General features: G+C 34.5%; 1 protein-coding gene across 1 annotated transcript in view; it reads left to right on the top strand.

Annotated features, from left to right (window-relative positions):
* DENND1B (DENN domain containing 1B) overlaps positions 1-21383 on the top strand; it is a 160072-nt gene that overhangs the window by 101771 nt on the left and 36918 nt on the right. Inside the window, exons 10-13 of the mRNA XM_068406398.1 lie at positions 1906-2006; positions 7686-7731; positions 9263-9364; positions 17473-17598. Of these exons, the coding sequence (XP_068262499.1) occupies positions 1906-2006; positions 7686-7731; positions 9263-9364; positions 17473-17598 (375 nt within the window). The remainder of the gene's footprint in view (positions 1-1905; positions 2007-7685; positions 7732-9262; positions 9365-17472; positions 17599-21383) is intronic.

Below are 21383 nucleotides of genomic sequence, written 5' to 3'. Positions count from 1 at the left end.
AATATATTCATGCCATACTAAAATGTTTGGAAACCTACTGCAACAGCATAGACGGAAATGTTTAAATAAGATGTTCCATTAAGGTGTTATTAAATAGAAAAGCAAGGAACAGTACAACAAAACCCTGATGTGTAAGTAATCAAGTCTTTACCTTTCCTGCTAGAAATGCTAAAATGTAGTAGAGTTTTTTTAATTAAAAATGTTAAATAGATGCCAGTCTGAGTGCCACACCAAAATATAGATTGTAAAACAAGAGAGTTAATAGAACTTCAAATGTTTTAAGGAATTATCCACATCCTCTGTTAAAGTGAGAACTGAAATATAACACAGACATATGCATAAGATAGGCAAATATTTCTTCATGCAAATGGTATAGTCATCTTAATTCATAATTTAAGAATGCCTATTAACAGGAGGAGGAGGCGGCTGTATACATCAGGGGATATCCTGTATAACTGTGTGCTCAACTTATTTCAATCTGTGATTGAAATATAGGAAATGCTAATTTTTATATAGGTAGTTGTGGTTTGAAATTTATATACTACGTAGAATATACTAATTAGTAATTCTGTATCCATTTTGAGTAAAAGAGCAAAAAACATGATGCTGAGCTTGACTGTGCTATCAGTAGTGTTAGTTAAACTGCAGAGAGAGATAATATGGAAATAAAACTCATAAATCCCACTGTGTAGAAGAGGGATAAGATACTAATTTGTTTCTTCCTCCAAATCAATAAATTCTTAGTAACAACACTGTAATTATTAAAATAGCCATTATTATAAGTCTAAAATAAGAGTAATTGCAGAGGTTTGATGTAAAGCTAAGAAACGAGATGTTAATCTGAAACGAAGAGTTTAAATACGGAATTATGATATACTTGGCTTTCTGTAGGGTAGCTGTCAGGCTCGGGCAGTTCGCTGGTCAATAGTGACATTCTGTGTGTCAGTGAACAGAGTCTCCTGATACCTTAACCTGCAGTTCACACGTTACTGAAGCTCCAACTGTCGAACATTCAAGTCCCTTGGTGCTACTGCAGCTTCCCCACTCTCCTGACTGGCTCATGTTTCATTCTTTGGCAATTTGCCCTAATGATATCCCTCAGGAGCTTTCAGACCCTCTTCTTTTCCATATTTAATCGTGTTATATTAATCTGAGTGCTGAGCAAACTATGCTGCACAAATTGTAATTGTCTGTGATTTCTGCTGCAATGGTCTTATAATTACTTTTTTTCATTTTTAGTGTAAAAATACATGTACAAAATTGCAGTATAGTTTTTATTTACAAGTCCAAATGTCCAAGACAGCCAGGGTGTGAAAGCTTTAACTGCTAATCTGTTCCACAAAGAGGGTTTGTTTTTTTTTTTTCCCCTGTAAAATCCATAATGTTTTAGCACTTGTTGTATGGACAGGATTTACATATTATTTTTAGCTCTCCATTTTGTTACTGTAAAAAGTACATGTCTAATAAACAGCACTATTATCAAGTTAACCTCAGATAGTAATTTTGTTGTGATATAAAACATTAGGACAGTCTTGTCTTTTTCCATAAGCTTGGTGTCTTCTATGTGGGGCAGTCCCTTTTTTTAAAAATTTTGTTTTCTTTTTTTAAATGAGGTTTGTACTGTTTTATGTACTGGATATAGGCTACCTTATTTTGAACACAGTCTTGATGTTTTCTCACTCTGTTGTAACTCTGTGGCTGCATAATAAAATAAATAAATTTCAGTGACATGTATCAGAGTTCTTCATAGATGCACTTACACAATTAAAAGTAATTAAAACATGCTGTAATAGGTGGTTTGGGGAGGTTAAGATTCTTACGTGTCTAGAAACTAATTTAAGATTTTGTATTTTCTTTTTATTCATATTTTTGTTGCCAATTCTGTGTGTGTGTTTTTATTTTTAGTTAACTGCTTGTGTTCATGCGTCAGCTGCATTGTTATATCCAATGTATTGGCAACACATTTACATCCCAGTGCTTCCTCCACATCTTCTGGACTACTGCTGGTAAGACAGCTAACCTGTTATCCCCATTTCTGAGATTCTTACCTGTCTTGTAATTCTAAGTAACTGTTGAAAACATTAACTACTTGTGTGACTGAATATACAGGATCCAGTTTATGAAAGCACTTCAGCCAATGCTTGAATGATGACTTGAATAGAGATATTTCAGCATGCCTTTAGGCGGTGTTTGAATTGGTACCTTGAATTACAGTGCTGATTGCTATCAGTGCAGCATTTAGAATTGTGTTTATAATAACTGTTTCTGTTTTATTGCTAGAAAATGCATTCAGTAATTTAAATGTGGCTGTGTTACAGTTTTCTTCTATTTGGCATTTAATTTGAGATGAATGATACTGATAGAAGCATTCAGAAAAAAAATGATCAGTTTTTCCAGAATGAAACGTTAGTAGGCATCAATGTTTCCCTTAAGTCTATACAATGATTTAATATTTGTATTTTAGACTCAACCAGGTTCAGGATCCTATCCAACCCCTTCCCGAAAGAGCTTAAAGTCTTTTAATACTTCCAAAATTTTCATTATAAGAATTCTGCTTCTCCTGATGTGTTTCTGTTCACATGACAGACTTTGTGGTTTTGGTGAATTTTTAAGTTGAACAAGAAAGAACCACCTTTTGAGTCACTTCTGATCCTTCAAGGGATGATGCTTCCACGTGCCTGTGTTTTAATATATTAGGCTAAGAAATCTACTTTCTTTTATTCATAGTAGTGCCAGAGATACCAAATGAGAGTTTCCATTAAAGCACCTAAAACAGGAGTATCCGTCCCTGGAGACTTTCACTTTAACTTGACCCAATGGATCTGTGGTGGAAAAATGAACTATTTAAAGCCATTTTAGAGATCAGGAATTGTTATTATATATAAAAACCGAGTCCAAGTCAGATGCCTACCAACCTAAGTGTACGTTTCTCTTAATAATGTTTTTCTTCACAGAAAGAAATTATGTTTGTATGTTTGCTGGACTTTGTCGTTTGTTTTTTTTTTTTTCTGGAACGTATAAATATTGATGTTCCATTGAACTCCACCCAGTCTATTGAACTTCTTGTTTTCAAAGAAATTCTCATTATGTTTCCTTATGTCTCTTTGATAGATTTTTGTCAAGTTTACAATATTTGCCCATGGTATATCTTTTTCTGTGATGGTTCCTATACTTCATACGTATTTATTGTTTTCAAAAAGAAATCAAATATTCTTCTCTCACTCCTCCCTTTACTTTCAACTATAGCTAAGCCTTTCATCTTTAATGATAGTTTTCTGTTGATGAAACTCTGTCCTAATTGTTTTTCCTCCTAGCTTTGATAAAATGCACCAAGATGGGGGTAGAGTTTGGATATATTTGTTTAGTTTTTGTATTACTTGAGCTTACTGCCAGAAGCTTTGTAATTTCTTCAGTATCATGCATAAGTGCTCTTCTCAGAATGTAGATCAACACCTTTATTCAAGCTGTACCCTGCAGAGTGCATCCTGAATGCTAGAAGATTTTTTTTATTTCCCCTCCTAAGCACAGATAATGTTTCCAGAAATAATAATGTTAGATGCTGTACACAGCTTCTTGTGATGGTGATAATAGTTGAGATTCTAGGTCATTATGGTGTGACCTGAGAATTTTCTTTACTCATTAAAAAGAAGCATGGAGTTTCTTAAACTTGTAAAACTCATTTATATCCCTTTTTCTTTTTCACAGTAGTACAATAGAGTGGGGGGAAAAAAAGTTTCCCTTTTTAAGAGATGTTCAAATGGAAACATAAAGTTCATGAAAGGAAATGCACAATTGATGAATTTACCACAGTAACTATAATTCAGACCTTTTAACTCAGATTTTCGTTCATTTACATTTCTCTGTCTGCTCATGTCTGGTTTGAATGGTTCTTTTGTGAGACAGGTTGGAATAGTGCAATAAAAACACATAAAATACTTAGCTTTCCTCATGTTTTGGCATATTAACAGTGAATAAATATTTTCCTCATAGGTATATAATATATTGAGTTAGAAAACCTTGATGAATTCATGAGGTCAAACTTTATGCTAGGCCAGACCTAGTGTGCTGTCCAAGAGGGTCATGTCAATTTAAAATTAATAAAATAATTTTCTAATTCTTTTTTATATTTTCATTCTGATAGAGCAAAGTCCTTTTTATAAAAGTGCCTTTTTTCCTTTTAGCTTAACATGCATTTTCGTACCTAGAAACTACATTGTCATTGCTTCACTTAGACTTTGTTGGGATGTCTCTCATGAACTCTTATTTTCTTACTGTTGTTCTGAAATGATATTCAAATAAATGAAGTAGAGGATTATCAGTTTGATGATTTTGTTTGTTCCAAGGGAGTAAGCCAATTTTTAAACAAAGATAAAATACATTTAAATCTACTAGCTTAAATATAGGCCCTGATCCTGCAACTTCTCTTTGCCTGTTAATCATGTGACATACTTTGAGAGAAATCCATATTTTTTTTAATGAGTTGGACTGTATATCTTCAAAATTTCATAAAGATAAATGATATAATTCTGTGGAAGTTAGAATTTGATAAATGATGTAAACTGCTCAGCTGATGCATCTTGTGGGCATGAGAAAAGAAAAATGTATCTTTGAGTAAAATGGTTAGATCTATATTAAAAAATTATTTGAATTTTTCCACTTGCCTTTTTAATCAAAAAGCCTCTTAGGTTCTGTGAGGCAACCTAATATACAGACTGGTTTTAGACATAATGTAACAGATGTTAAAGCAGTCCAAACCCATCAGTGCTGAGCATCAGTGTGGACTGTGAGGATTGGCCAGGTTATGAGTACTTGCAAGGTCCAGTGTGTGAACATACATTTACTTCAGGATGGTTTTTTCTCCCCACGTAGCTTATCTTGGCCTCGAATTGCATTATGAGAACTCCAATGTGAGAATTAGAACAACCATCCAAAAAAGAAGAGATAATAAATTTCTTTTTCTAAAAGACAGCAAAATATTAGGTGTGAAAGTAATTTTCTTTTTAGCTCTAGAGGAAGAAAACACAGCAGAGTTACTAAAATATTGAATTTTCTGAATATTTTTTAAGACGTTATTTCTTTTCTACATTTAAATAAGCAAAAAGACATTGTTGCGCTCAGCCCAGTAGGTGGCTGGCTTTCAAGAAAGCTTTTACAAAAATTAAGTTTGAGCATTGATATAGTAATTATATTTGAATAAAATTTTTGTAAAGGAGAAAGCTAATTTCATCAAATTTCTGTGTAATTTCTTGGCAAACTAAGTCACTGATAAAAGAATATATGACAATTTTGTCTGTGAATGATAAAGCATCTGTTCCATTGATGCTCTGCTAAGAATATAATGCAATTAGAAAATTCAAGTTACAATTGCAACATGTCTTTTTATGAGATTTGGTCTCTTCTGAATTGGAATACATGCACGCCTGTTTTCATGAGAATGGGACAATTATTTTCCAATTAACTTACATGTTTTGCATAACATAGTAATTTGAGGCAGTGATGCTGTAGATTAATAACATTTTTGGTGATAACATGCATAAACAAGAGAAAAACTATATAGCAGCTCCCAGTTGTATCATAATAAGCAATTTCATGTACATATGACAAACCTCTGCTGTTAAGGCTTCAGAATCCAGCAGTAATAAAATTTATTCTTTGCTGAAAATGATCAAATTGACTTTCCATACCTGCATTTTTTATTTCATGCATTTTCAAGATGTGTTTATCTAATTAGCTTTGTACCTTTAGTCTATTAACTTCTCAAAATTGCAATGATGTAGCTGTTGCTTTGTTCTATAGAAAAGAGCTACACACTACCCTTTTTAATGACAGATTTATTAATGGAGCAAATCATCAGCTGTTTTAAGTCAGTACAGGGCTTGTGAAGCTGCTAGAACAGCGTCAATGTACAAGAAAACAAGCGTGCATACAATGCATGTGTGATATAGCACTTGTTTTCACTCTAGTTTCTCCATTTCGTGTTATTTGTAACGCTAAGATAACTCTGATGCGATGAACCTGAGGATCGATTTTGCTGCATATTCATCAGAAGAATCCTCAGTTACACATCAGTCATAGTTATTCTCATTGGCTTGGTTAAATATGTTACGTAGTATAAAGTGTTCTAAAAATTACAGTGTGATTTGAAGCTGTCTCATTCCTCACTGAATGTAAATGCATGTCTGCTCTGGAGGGTCACCCATTTGTGATTCCATGTGACTTGTGTTTAGTCCACAGAGGCATAAGGATGAAGTCGTCAGGAGGTACTAAAATTTTTCAGTATTGGGCTAAGAAAAGATGTGTGGGGACTTAGGGGTCTCCATTTCCCCTTTTGGAAGCCCTATTGTCTAGAAACCTTAAGCCATGACAGTTTGTAGTCTCAGCAAACTTTTATTTTGGTAATGTAAAAGTGATGAAAGCTTGTTTTGGCCTCAGTCAGTCTGGATTTTGGGTGTGGTGTTTTGTGGTTTTTTTTTTTTTCCCCTGTTGATCCGCTCCTGTGGGTCATTGTTAATGAGAGCAATTGGCTAATCCATAGCGTGTACAGATTTTTCTAAAACTGGCTGCAGTTGCAGGTGGGTGAGAATTGCTATTTTCACTCCCAGAGTTGGGACCAAATTGATGTGGTCATGTGAACCGATGCAGTGAAGCCTGTCCCCGGGCCTCAGGACGTCAATTGCCAATCAGTTGGTGCCAGTGGCTCAGATCGGTGATCGTATTAATACAAGGGAGAAATTATTGTATGTCAGCTGTCTGCGTAACTTTGTATAAGTCATCTTACCTTCCACTTATTTTTCAGAGATTATTTTTATTTAGCTTTTCTCTCTGCTCCTTTAGTATTTTGTTTCCCACTGAGTTGCCTATCACTCGCTTATCTGGAGTGAATATTTTTAGTCATCTTGCAGTAGCCAAAAGTGTGATGATGTTTTTCCCCTTCAGCACTGGATACTGAGTATATTCTTTGTCAAATATTGCAAGAACACATTCACTAGAGGAGGAAACAGAAGATAATAGGACACCATGATAAATTAGCTTGACTAATTCAGTTTTTTGCATATGTACTGCAGAAGGTCTCACTTCAGAGGCTTTGTGTGGGTATTTGTTTTATTTTGAGAATGTAGTTCCTTGTCTTATTCAAATTGGAAGTGAGAAGTTTACTCTCTTGAGTAAAATAGGATATTATACAGCTTCCGAATACCCACTGTGGAAGGGTTTCAGAAGCACATTCAGAACCAAAACTGGTGTTAATGACGTCGGCTTTGCAGTGGGGTGAGGCCAACTGGTACCATATTCTCCAGAATGGTGTTTTAAAACCATTGTCGTTCTAGAGATAGACCACTTTTAGAACATCAGCTAGGTTAGCTCTGCTGTACAGTATGGTTGGTTAATGAAACCAGGTACGGCAAGTCAGTTAGATAGCCTTACACATCTTCTTGCTCACTTCCATAGCTGGGAGCAGTGCCCTTTATTTTGAGGTTGTCTTTACTGCAGAGTAAAAAAAAAAAAAAAATTTCCCTTGTCTAGTAAAAATTTCAGTAGCAACTGTGTACATTTAATATAGGCTTAAACAGTGAATATTAACTAGGGACTGTATGTGCCAAGATTTTAAATATTTTTTGCTCCACAAATGTTGTGGTAGTTGGTACTTAAAACAATAATTTTGTCTTTTCCACTTTTTTTTTCTTCAGTGCACCGATGCCTTATCTAATTGGCGTCCACTTAAGCTTAATAGAGGTAAGTTTACTACACATTTCTGCGTACTGGTAAACATGAGGTGTATGTGCCATAAATGATCATTTTAATGGCAATACTTCAGAAAAAAAACCCTGGTTTTGAGCATACAGAATTACAAAATTTAAGCTTCAGGTGCTTTACAAAGTAAAAAATGTCCCTCTTTAAAATCTTACTTTTGAAGTGTTTTATGGAGACACGTAAGCACTACGTCATGATTTGTTTCTGTGTCTATTTAATAGCTCTATTATGGCTTTTTTTCTGCCTTTTTTAGTGGTTCAGCAACAGATTTTCCCAATAATAACAGTTAAAATTTATTCTGGAGTCGACATCAATCAGAATTCAGCATCACTCTGACTTCCCAGATAATTTACGTTCCTGTCCCTGTGAAAATCTGACTAACATTCATCCCATAACATTCATAATTAGTAATTTAGCAATGAGTATTTTTTTTGCCAAAAACCAAGAGGTAGCCTTCTCAGATTTAAACTTACCACAAAACAATAGAACTCACCGGAGTGGTAAGTAATAGCTGGGTCATAAATAGCTTTGCCTCTTTCCATAACCATTGAATGAAACCATTAAGCCTGTATGTGTAGGCTGATTATCATGCAGAGTAGATAATTGATTTGGCAACTTCATTTGATTTACACTTCTGCTAAAGCAGTTTCTAAGGATCAATTCACATTTGCTAAGCTGATGAAGTGGGCTCTCCCCCAGTCTGAGCCACTAGCACTTTCGTGTTTCCGAAAAAGCGCCTTCTATCATGTACACTTCTTAACTCTAGGCATAGCCTTCTGTTCTCTCGAATCAAGGTCTTAAGATCTGCATACATTGATTGTGATATCTTGACTAGGAATTTTTTCATTATTCCATCAGAAAATAATGGAACAGAAAGGCTTGCTCTGAAAAAGAAGTAACTCAGTTCCTTCTGGAATTATTTCCTGGAGTGCACTATGTTGTATTATTGTAGGATCATATAGAAAGGGGTTCTATCATTTTTTCCTGAAAGGAACAAATTGTTTAATTCTTAGCTGCTAGTCAAGTCCATTGATGAAAGATTGTTTCATCCATTCTTCCATAAAACTAGTAGACATCACATGCCTGGGACTTACATAAATCTGCAAATAATGACTTAGTTTTCTCTGTTTTACATCTGTTTATATGATTAACATCCTATCTTTCACAAATGAAAGAGAATGAAACTTGGTTGTAAGGTATGTGTAGTTCCAGTATATTTAACTGTGCTTGGTGTAAATCTTGGTTTTCAAGAATTCATTTCTTGAATATGCTTGTATTTCAGGCATTATTAATAGAACCTTACTGTTTGATAAAGAGGAAGTGTTTTTAAAAAGCTACTCTGAATCCTGCATCTAATTCACAAATCCTAGATCTAAAGCTCAAAATGTTGTCTTTGCCATTATTGTCCTTTGCAAAATCATCATTTATAATCTAGCACATTGTAATGAAAATGTGCTTCAGGAGGATGCCATAGTAAAATGCTTTTCCACTATTTTTTTTTTCCTCTTAACAGAGAGTAAAAAATAGATCACTGGAGGATGTGGTTTTGCTAAATGTTGACACAAACACTCTAGAAACCCCTTTTAATGACCTGAACAACCTACCTGGTGAAGTGGTGAGTCTTACAGATACTTCATTCTTTCTTTCATATATGGATGGTTGAATTACTGGTAGTTATTTTTGCCTGGTTTTGCTAACTGCCGTAAAAGGAATAAGGGGGTGAAAAGCATCAAGTGTAGACCCCTATATTTGAGATTTTTACCTTTTTGACAGTTGAGGAGATTTTGAATGGAACATCATATTCCTTATTGTAAAAGCAGGATTATAATTATAAAGCTAGCTGCATTCATTAGGCATAGCTGCTTTAAACGCAAGAGCCTCTTCATCTCGTCTTAATCATTATATTACAAAGTAGGCATTTCTGTCTGCCTAGTGGCATGTCTTGCAAAAGAACGAGAGAGTTTTTGAAGGCAAAAAGAAGAAGGGGGCCAATTATCGGCTTCTGCTTCCCTGCCACCTGCCAGCGCTTTCCTTTTAATTAATGATCTGATGGCACTGGTCAATATAATAAGAAATGCTTGTACAGTTGGGGTCAGAAAATTCAGGCTTTGATCTTCTTCAACTTTCTGAAACATTTATTTGTTTTCTCTAAATTATTTCAGTTTTATTTTAATCTCTTCTATCCTGCTGAGGGCTGCGTGAATGAAAACCTATACTGTTTGTCATTTGCTTTGGCAGAGCAAAGACTGCTTACTTAGAATTCTATTTGTAAATTAAACTGCAAACCCAGATTGTCATAAAAGACATCTGATCCTTTTGAAATGACGAAAACTGTCTTTTGTCTGTAAAGGATGATAAATTAAGTGCCAGTTCTTTCTGGACTTTGATCTTGCAGAGGGTGTCCCCCCCTATCCCCCCCTTTTTTTTTCTCATTGCCTATAGGGGAACATATTCTGTATATCATTTTAAATAGTCACAAAATTCACTTACCTTGTTTTTCTCAATAGAGCTCTAAAAGAATATCATTGTGAAACCACCGTTTTCATTATTTAGTTATAGATGCTCAAGCTGTCACAAATGGTTGTCAGCAGAAAGAATTTTATATCAAAATGTGAAATCAAAGACTTACATTTTCTGAAATTGTAAATCATAAAAACAAACTGTCTTAATCAAAGTAAGGCACTGTAGTGACATACTATGTCTTTTGGTTTTGGTGGTAATTTGTATATATTTGGTACAATAGAAATCAAACTCTTTATGATTATATTAATGTCAGTTCCCTTTGATTTTAATGATGTTAAAATCTAGCATATTTAGATCATCTGGTCAGTCTTGCTTTTGACTCAGTATCGACTATAGTTCAGAAATGTAAAAGACTATATAAAAATTATTCTGATATTTTGTGATTTTATGTTTATGAAAAGTATACACACACACATACATGTATATACAGTAATTTTGACTGTACTCTATTGTTCAAGACTGTAACAAGTTAAGTAAAAAATGAGTCATTTTCTGGTGTGTCAGTAGTTTTAACTGACCTTGCATTCAGTGAATAAGATTGAGGTTATAATGTCATGGAGGTAGATAAATCTTGTCAAATAATAGCTAGATGTAGAATTGAGAATTAGGCATCATCTTCCATAAGATAGTGGAGTTGTAGCTGGAGGTCCTTCTAACAGTAAAAATGGATATTTGTGCAATGAGAGGGACTTCTCATGTATTTTACAGATGCATATCAAAATGATCTCTAAATGAGTAGGCTAACATGAGGAAAATGGGGATGCAGATCTTTGTACTTTTAGAAGTATATTCTCCCCTAGGATATATGCATGTTACATTAACATTATTAATGTTAATGAAGGTTATCCAAGTGCCCAGATGGTACAGTGGACTTAAAATATTTCATTCCGTATCTAATGTAGAACAAAACAGAACAACTGTGTTTTATGCAAAATATACTTGCAGAATTTGAGGATTTTATAATGAAGCTTTTAACTTGGATATTCCCATCTCTTCCTCTACTTCAATCTGTAAAGCACTTTAATTAAAACAATTTCATAGAAAACATATGCAGTTATAGTTGCATAAACTGGAAACAAAAGGCACAGACAATGTCCATGTTTGGCTCATAAAATGACAAAATACTTGTCTGTCTTTTGCATTCCTGAGGGGCAGTGCAACTGCTAACAACTCGTTTAAAAGTATAAGACATAAGAGTGTAGAGTCAAAATGGCAAGTTAGACTTAAAACATTAAAACAAATATCAAAGATACATATGTGAAGCATTTTAACCTATATAAATAAACCTCATAAGTATACGTACAAAGGTAGTAAAACTTCTGATGAAAACATATAATGCGTACCTCTGAAGGGTGTTAAAATAGAATGAAGAAATGAAAATAGAAGAGAAGCTCCAGTCTTACTATCCCTTTCAAAAATTGATTCCAGGTTGGTTAACAACCTAACAAAAGAAATGCAGTATTTTCAAAGAGTTTTCTAAAACTGTTTCTTGTGTCCTTAGGAAATTGAGTAATTATTTTCTTGATCAATAATCCTGATGATGTCCTCACAGCATAGGTATTTGATAGTTTACCCATGTGTAAGTAATATGTCTATTAAAATGCTCCAATTGTGATTTTTTTCATGATAAATTTAAAATTGAAAAAACATTATTATATGGCATTGTCTAATAAACTGTGTAATAAATTAAATGAGGTTTAAAGGCATTTTTAAATAATTCACTTAAGCATTTAAATTATAGTTACAGGCTAGATGACTTTCTATGCATGTGAACTCTATTATTCTGTCAGACTGACCAGTGGTCCTGACTGTGCAAAGGTCAGTGGTCACAGTTGTCCTGAATTACCAGTCCTTTTTTCATGTGGACCCTCTGCTGCGTTGCATGCTGTAATCTTCTTAATGGCTTCATTCCAATATTCACACATAATATTTTAGATTTATTGACTGTTAGAAATACTACCATGCCAGTAGCAGTTCCGCTACTCCTAAGGTATTTAAAATTGGAAAAATAAATCAGTGCAAGACTTTCAGGAATCCTTTGTTTTCATAGAGGGGGGAAAAAACCTCTTTTTCCTCTCTTCTGACAAGAACACTTGTTTTTAAATTTCATCATTTCACTGCGAATTTGTCTATTATTTTTTTAATTAAAAAAAATGAAAATAAGTAGCTACTTCTGTGGGAGAAAGTTTCCTAATACAAAAGTACTTAGGTCACCACTTTAATAATGTAAGACATTAGACAAAGAACATTTGTGATGTATATAAATTAGAGGAGACCTTAGACACAAATTTATAAACTTTGGGCCCTATCCTACAATACCAGCTTGCGGTTAACTCTGACAAAAAGACTACTCCTTTGCTCAAATTTGACCACTTTCAAAAGAAGGTTGGAGAATTGAGGGCATCATGTTTAGCAACCAGGTCTTACTGACTTCTCCATAGACTAAGCAGGACTTTTATAAATATGATCTTCAGAAAACAATAGGCTTTATGGGTTTTTAGCATCTTCTGTGGTCGTTAAATATTGCTAACCGTAAAATCTATAGAGCTGTTGAAAAACACGTAGCCTTTGTAGCACGTGGTGCTGACACACTATGATGCAATATGGAATCTAAATGGGTTTTTAGAGTTTCAGTTTTGAGATGCTTAAAGTCACAGGATTTTAACATCATAAATTGGGCATATGAACATTACTGTTCTAAAAGTAGCATTTGAGAAGTAGGCTGTAATTCATGTAGAAAATTAAAGAGTTATTTTATAAAACAATTACTGGGAGTGCAAATGATTTCTGAAAACACAGTGATTAATAGTATTATAAAGAAGCTATGGTCAACGTGTAACAGTGCAACTAAAAAGATTTTTTGTAAAATTTAAATATCGTAATTTGTTATGTTTTCCCATCAGAAAATAGCCAAATATACTACTAATATAATTTTATTACTATACTATAGTATTATACTATAGTATAATATTATATTATAGTATTTTATTTATATTATAATATTATATTATAGTATTTATAGTATTTTATTTATATTATATTATATTATACTATTTATTACTATAATATAGTATTTAAAACTATAATATAGTTTTATACTCAGAGCAGTCAGCAGTGTTTGCAATGATATGAGGCAACTATTTATTTTGAATAAATTCTTAGAGGTGAGACTCTCTCGAATCTCAATGTAGTTTTAGAAGCTAGAACGTGAGATTGAAAAGTACAACGAGTTTTGAAAACGTTTGCATTTAATTAGTTGTTTTCATCTAAACAAGTATTTGGGATTAAATGCTGGAGGTCTGTCTGAGATGCCTAAATCCTGTGTGTGTAGATAATATGAAATATGTAGAAGCCCTTTCATTAACAATATTGATTGAAATCATATCAGATTCCATTTTGTTGTAAGGTTTTTGTTTTGTTTCTCTTCTCTGCCATCTTCTCTCACTTTCTCGCTGTTGAGAGCGGACTCTACTTTTACAGTGACGTGTTCTGATGGGAAACATCAAAAAATAGTTTAAAGCATAACAAGTGTCACTGATACCAGAGAAATATCTGGATATCTTTTTTTCAGAGATCTGGTAGTCATTGGGAACCTCAGTGCGTGGTTCTGCATTTCTCAGGCGACAAATGTTTTGAATACTTCTATATGTGCTTAAATTTGTATGCGTGCTTAAGTTTTTGCAAGAGCAAAGGCTTTGCTTAATAGTTACATGACTTTATTAATTTATTTTTTAACTTTATGTGCAGTTCTGTTGTTCTACTCACATGAATATTGCAGAGATATTAGTCATGCTCTGTTTCTGATCCAATAGTTATATTTTAGGAATCTTAGAAAGGACATAGGGTGACTATTTTAAAAAATAATGCTGCTTTTTTTTTTTTTAATGACCAACACAGTATGTTTCTACATTTTAAATATACTTACATATGAAAGAAAAATCACATATCAATCTCATGATTTTCTAAATCTCTGAAAAACTATTCTATTGATTTAAACCTTCCTGAAGCTCTGATTGCTCTTGGTTGGTAGTGTTTAGCAGTCCAATGAAGTCACCTTCCTATGGGAAGCTATTGCTAGGAGAAGATAAAAGCAGTTTGCTTCTAGTATAGATTAATAACACCATTTCTGAAACGGATCACTAGTGTCCTCCAGAAATAAATTTTAAGAGCATTCCAACCCCTGTGGTTGGTTTGTTTGCAGTTCTTTATTTTTAAACTTTGTAAAAGGCTATTTCTGCTTAAGACATGAAAAGAAGGGGAGAAAATAGTTTGGCATTCTTCATCATAGATAGATGGATTAAAGCATATATGAGGAAAATATTTTGATAAAGATGCTGCTTGGTATTTTTTTGGCTTGGTGCCAGAACTGTGTATTTTCTTTGAAATTTTAAGAGCTATTAATGGTGTCACCCAAAGGGGTCTCGCAGTTCCTTGGTTTTAGGTTCATAGATCTAAGCAATCACAATCCTGCTGCGCACCAGGTCCTTTTAAGTAGTTCAAAGCACCCAGTCTTTTATCTGTACCTACTGTATTGACTGTAATAACAACTTTATCATGCTATCTTTGATTAAACTGTGGAACTGGGAGAATTTGCTGGCAACCTACCCAAACGCGCAGCTTGGGTTTGCCATCACTCAATGGTGGGATAAGCCCTGAGAAAGCACTGTCCCTCTGCATGCATGTTTGCTGAGCTCAGGTTGAAGGAAACCTAGGCAGGTCTCAGGGGTGCTTCAGGAGTGCTTCAGCCAGGACTCTGGTTGGGACGACTGGGAAATCAGGGTTGTGGCCCACATTATCTCTGCAGGCTTTTTCTTAAGAGCACTGTGCTCCTAGTACTTCTGCAAAATAATCTGATAGAGCTCTTCCTGCCTTTTAGCATAGCCTCCTGAGAGAAGCAGAAGTTGGAGGGACTTTCTTTGAACCCCAGCATAGCCTTTTTGAGGCTAGAACTCCCTCCAGGATGGCAGCACAAAAAATGTGCATCTGACTGACACATTTTTGTGCTAGAGAACTTGCCTTCAAACTGCCAGCCCTTGGGGATGTTCTTAATATCGTTGAACTAATAACGTAACAATACTGCAGTGAAGTGGGAGATTTGTTGCTTTCTATTATTCTTTTTAACACGTTTTGCCTAAAGCATCCTGTTTATCGACTCATATTAGGGTACATAGGGCCTGCCAGAACTGAGAAAAACAGAGGATACCACTGTCCTTCACATCCCCCACTTTGTCCTATAATTCCTCTGCTCTGCATCATCTTTACCCCTTTCTTCTCTGACCCTGTCTTATAATCTGCCATTATTTCCCCAAACTCACAAGGTATAATTTAGAAGAATGTAGATTTAAAAGAATGCAGAGAATTTTCTGCCTTTTCCTTCCTTTACATTTAGAAGATGCTTTGTCTGTCATTACAGAGACAACATTTTAAGGTTGACAATTCTTTTTTTTTGACCTTATGCTACTGCTTTTGTTTTAGTGAAACTGAGCTAACATTGATAAGCACCGTTTCCTTACACAAAGGAAATATACATTTATTTCCCCTGTAATTAAATAAACCTTATTTTTATTAACTTTAAAATAAACATACAGTACAGAACAAAAAAAAACCCAAACCAAAACGTGCATTTATTTTTTTTCAACCTTGAACTGCGTAACTGTTTTTTGTACTCAGACTTGTACTTTTCTTTTGACGAAAAAGCGTAAATGAGCCTTGGTTTATGCTTTCCATGGGCTAAACGAATCAGGCTCTAAACTTTTATCTAGATCTATGGAGCTTGGATATAAATTGAAAAGATCACAGCTATGGGGAAAAGACCTATACTGTAAAGGCCTTTCTGCATAGATTATGAACATCATAACTCAATAATTTTTTTTTTTCAAAACTATAGTTATAATTGGACCCAATGGGGGTCTCTCTCTTTGATCAGATCACAGTAACTGTGACTTTACACTAGAAAATGTCACTACTGTGAAGGTTTATCACCTGTAGAGCTGGTCTTTTCTCTGATGCCATGTTCAGTTCTCATTAGCATTATTCAAAGTTTAGTTTTTAATTAGGTTGACACTTCAATTACAATCATCATCTACAAGAGAAGTCAGGGTCTGCTTGCATAAAGAAACAAAAAGATACTCATTCTTGCATATATTTCTGTAAGAATTAAGATGTTTTGGTGATAGTTTGTGTGTATAATGTTTTGATTAAAGAGTAACTCTGTTACTTTGTATAGTTCTTAGTGACTTAAATATTGCTTTATTGGGCATATTGCAATACAAGGAGATGTAGAAACATGTATTCAACGTAATTGGAGTTGACTTACTTCTCCAGATATCCCTCGTTGAAAATTAGGAGACTATAACTGTGTGTAATTCTACATATCTTTAAAGAATACTGTAGTAATTCCATAGTTATATGTTTTTTCTCCAAAGTATCTCCAAGTAAGGGTCATCTAAATTAGTATTTCTAATTTTTTTCCCATTCTATATAATCAGTGATTGCTGTTTGCCAAGTAAGAAAAAACCTCCTTCAAAAAAAAAGTCAAGCACTAAAACAAGAGTGGTCTTTTTTTTTCTTTAACTACAGGTACCTCATAAGTATTATGCTTTTTTTTTTTTTTTTTCTCCTTTCACATGTTTTGTCTTCTAGGACAATTCTAAAAACAATGTATCACTGAATTTACACAAGCTTTTCTCAGCTATTTGACAGTGGTAGCAGCTACACCCATGGTGCATGAGAAATTATGTAAGATAGTAACTTGACTTAAAAAAAAAATACCTAAAAGTGAATAGTAAGTGACCATTAAGAGTCCTTAAAAATAAGCCTTCATAGCATAAATAAAAAATATCCAGCCGTCTTCATTCAAAACAGGTAGGTACACGTTATGATCGAGGAAAAAAAAAAAATCTGCAGAAAAGTGACTCACGTGCAGTTTACTGTAAAATAATTAAGCTTATTTATGTCAAGAGGCCTTGGGAAAAAAAGAGAGCATAAACCAATTTGCATTAGCACTCTACCATCATCCCCTGCTTTCATTTCAATTAACAGACCAGCAGGTGCTCTTTGCAGTTAAAAAGATAAGCTATTAAGGAGGAGGATGAATTTTTGGCTGACCTGTGGACACCATGGTTTGCCTGCTGATTGGGTTCGTACCTCGCTGTACCAATTTCTGAGGTGTTAATTTAACTGTTCCACTCTGTCATGCAGGTCTCGGCCTTGAAAAATAAACTGAAAAAGCAGTCTACAGCTACGGGTGATGGAGTAGCCAAGGCCTTTCTTCGGGCACAGGCAGCAATGTTTGGATCGTACAGAGATGCACTAAGATACAAACCAGTAAGGCTGCTTCTTTACTTCTTTTTTTTCCTTAATTTGTAAGAGCAGAGTCTTATTCTTCAGAAGGAAAATATGAAATGTTTTGTCCCAGTCTGAAACATTTCAAAGAAAAGATTTTAAAACTTACTCTATGCTAAGGATGCATTGGGAATTTAGAAGACACTACTACCTCCTGATGGTGAGTTGTACTGGAAAATAAATACTCATCCAAAGTCAGCTATTTTCTTATTTGTATCACTTTTATAATTTATTTAGTATAAAATCAGATTGTATTAGTGAAGCTACTTACACACAGCTCACCTGGTTTAATGTGCTGAAGATCTGAAGAGGCTGTGCCTTTCAGACTCCATCACTTTTCACTGTACCAGTCCAGAGACTTTTCTGTGTTTGAGGCCAGAAGCTTTTTATTTCCTAGCAGAAGCCAGATATGAGTCAAACATGCATCTCTTCTATTATAGACTTGTCTTGATTCCACTGAGAAGTTAGGAGAAATGAAAACCCATTACATCCCGTCAGAACTTGAGAATTTCTGTTTCTGCCGTTTTGCTGATACTCAGTAGATTAATATGTTATGGACTTTCATGCTTTCTGGTTTGTGAGGGTGGCACTTATTGAGCCTATTAGAGATAAAATAATTTATCAGAAACAACTCAGAGATTCATTTCATCTGTCAGCCCATATTCTTTTCCTATGATATTTGCAAACTACTGATAGTAGTTCCATTTGATAAAATGCATTGAGATGACATTGGCTAAATCAGATTGTGATAGTATGATGTTTGGTGGTCTGATGGATTCAGATAAATATTGAGATCCTTGCTTGAGGTGTCAAATTTGTAAAACTGGTGGGTGTGTGGTGCATGGGTGGATGTTTGGGGGTGAGGAGGGTGGTGTATTCTGTTGTTGGGTAAGGAACTATGTGGTATTCCTTGATGGAAATGGATAGGATAGTTATTAATTCCAGATGAGTTCTTTTCCTGGAGGAAAAATTAAAATACAATATGGCAGGGTCTTCCTTCTACCCAAGTGATTCTCTTACAGGTAGTCTTTTTTGCCATGAGCATTTTACACGCTAGCTGTCTGTGCCACTGACAATGGTTGCTATTGAGATGAAAAGTAACCCATGCAGAAATTAAATAATGTTTAACGGTTTAGTTCAGTATTTGTGTTAGCAGTCATTACAGTTTTCTTATGATGTGGAAAGCCAGTTTGCGTACTATATTGAAATGACTGTACCTGTTTTCAAAATTGCTAGAGTTCAACACAGCACTAGTTTCATTAAAACAAATAATTTCAACAAAACAGATAGTTGTCATTTATTCCGTAGTGGCATTACCTGACATTGCTTCAGGAGAGGTTACCTAATTTGTCCCCTAGTCTAAAGGTGAGGACACTGGTCTGTGTCAACTCATGGCAGCTTGCAGTAAGAGCTCTTAAGTCAAAAAGTGTCTTAATCTACATTCGATATATGCAAACAGCATGACGTCAGTCTGGTTGATGTCCTTAACTCTCTTCTGACCAGAAATAGGCTCCAGTCAGTCCTTTGTTTTGGTAAGTTTGTTGAACTGAATGTGCAAGTTCTTTAGCGTTCTGGTTAGCATCTCTGTTGAAATGAGCTCCCCTTTTAACTGATTTCCATTTTATTTCAGCTTCTCTGTTGGCATATCTGAGATATCTACATTTGCACTGTATTTGAAGTAGTGCACCATGCATCAGTTCAACTGGCAAACATTTGTCAGAGTGACCTTTGCAATCTTTCTTTCTACATTATTTTGTTTTGCGAGGTTTTTTTCTTTTGGCTCCACTGATTGCATATAAGAGAAGATATTTTTGAAAACATTGTGGCCTGACGTTTGTGTTTTTGTGTTGGTGTTTTTTTTTTTTTTTTTTAAAGATATGTTATTTCAGAATATCTTAACAGACAGAAGTCTGCTGGCAAATACCAGCCTATCTTGGATTGGCATCAACTTGTCCAAAGACAAAGCATATTTAACAACAACAAAAAAAAAGTGTAACTTATTTTGAGCTGTATTCACATTGTTTTAACTAATTTTAGTATTTTACAGAATTTTTGCTGTGATAGAAAAAGTTATTAGAAGCTGAATTTGCTCTGGATTAGTAGAAACTAAGAGGAGTTGTCCCATGATTGTTCAGCTCATTTTACACGAGCCTTTTGAACTCAGTTTCATGTGCTGTGAATTGCGAAGTTCAAAAAAATCAAATCACATTTGACTGTATTAGGACCATTTGTCAGGAGTCTCAAAACTTGTGAATTGTTTTTGCAAAGAAGATACTACCCTTTGTTTTGGAGTCTGTGGTTCTAGATCTGATAAGGAAATCTAAACCACACCTATGGACTTTATTTATATTCTTTCAAGAGCTCAAGTAGTATTCATGTAGAAAATTTGTAGAGGGTATACTGAAATGAGAGTATTTTGCTATATAGGTTTGAAATACTTTTGCTATAAATAAGCTCGTCATATTTTCAGAATCAAGAACTGAGTTTTTGGGGTACCATTTTTTGGATTGCAAACATCCTGACGAAAAATAAAAGAATGTGTTTGGGTAGCTATCGATTGCTTGTAAATTGAAAAATATGTTTAAATGAACTATTTTCCTTGCAACAGTGTGCTCTGTATGATTTTAACTTGAAACATGAAAGAACTGTCATTAATATTCACTTTGAGTAAAGAACAGCTTTGATAGTGTCTGTACTCATCCAACACTTCTCTTCCCTCCAAACGCTGTTCATCACACTGAACACTCATTCTGTGCAACTGTTTGTTTTCAGCATAGGACAGATTCTCCTCGGTATAGCAATATGTCTTGAACAAACGTCTAGCAATTATTGAAAAAAAAATGATTGGTGAAAGGGAAAATTGGAAGCTTCAGGGGTCTTCAAAGGAGTTCATGGGACTCCAAAAGACCATATGGAAAATTTGACTACTCTAATACAGAAAGGAAATATGGCATGTAATAGATAAAGGTGGTCATATTTTTCTTGTGTAATAAATAATAAAAATATTAATCCAGTAAAAGTTTCCAAGAAAAGTGGAAATAGTTGTTTTTTCTGATTTAATCAGGATACTGAATTAAAGAAATCAGTCAAATTTATATAACTGCCAAAAGTATTTTTATAATATGCTACACTTTACATTAGCAAATACTGCATAATAGGAGTGGATCTGTAGAGCAAAACAGTACGGTTGGTGCTAAGGACCTGACATCCACACACTGTGCATTTCTAGCTTTACTGTGGTTCTTATTTTAGTCTAGTGTTGAATACTGAATACTCATGACTAGTTGGAGCTCATTTTCTGCTTTAGTTTAATCCAGAAGGAATGCGGTTAATGCATGGTAGATGGGGATGGTTGAAAAAATTCTTTATACAACCTCTTTTACTGTCCTATCACCATTCCAAAATGTTGATAGGGAAGAGAAAAAGAAAATAAAACAGATTTACTTCACTGTCATTTGATAAATGACCAAAAAACAATCCAGAACAAAATAGAATAGTGATTTAGAATGTTCTTGTATATGGTCCCATTCACGTAGAGGATTGCAATCTATTTTGATAGGGTAATGTGCATGGAGTTTGAGGGGGTGGGTGTGTGGTGTGTCTCCAGCAGTGCAGACCTCCAGCAGTGGCACCATTCAAACTGTTTTGCTATAAGGAGCCCTGGCATATAGAAGAGCAAGTGGTCAGCGCGTGGTTGTACTCACCCAGCTAGCAGCTGCGGTATAGTGTTGGACTTGGTAGCGTTAGGTTAACGTTGGACTCGATAA

The sequence above is a fragment of the Nyctibius grandis genome, chromosome 8 (genome assembly GCF_013368605.1).
Source record: "Nyctibius grandis isolate bNycGra1 chromosome 8, bNycGra1.pri, whole genome shotgun sequence".
NCBI classification, from domain to species: Eukaryota; Metazoa; Chordata; class Aves; order Nyctibiiformes; family Nyctibiidae; genus Nyctibius; species Nyctibius grandis.
The sequence above is the reverse complement of the archived record's forward strand: the minus strand, read 5'-3'. Positions and strand labels throughout refer to the sequence as shown.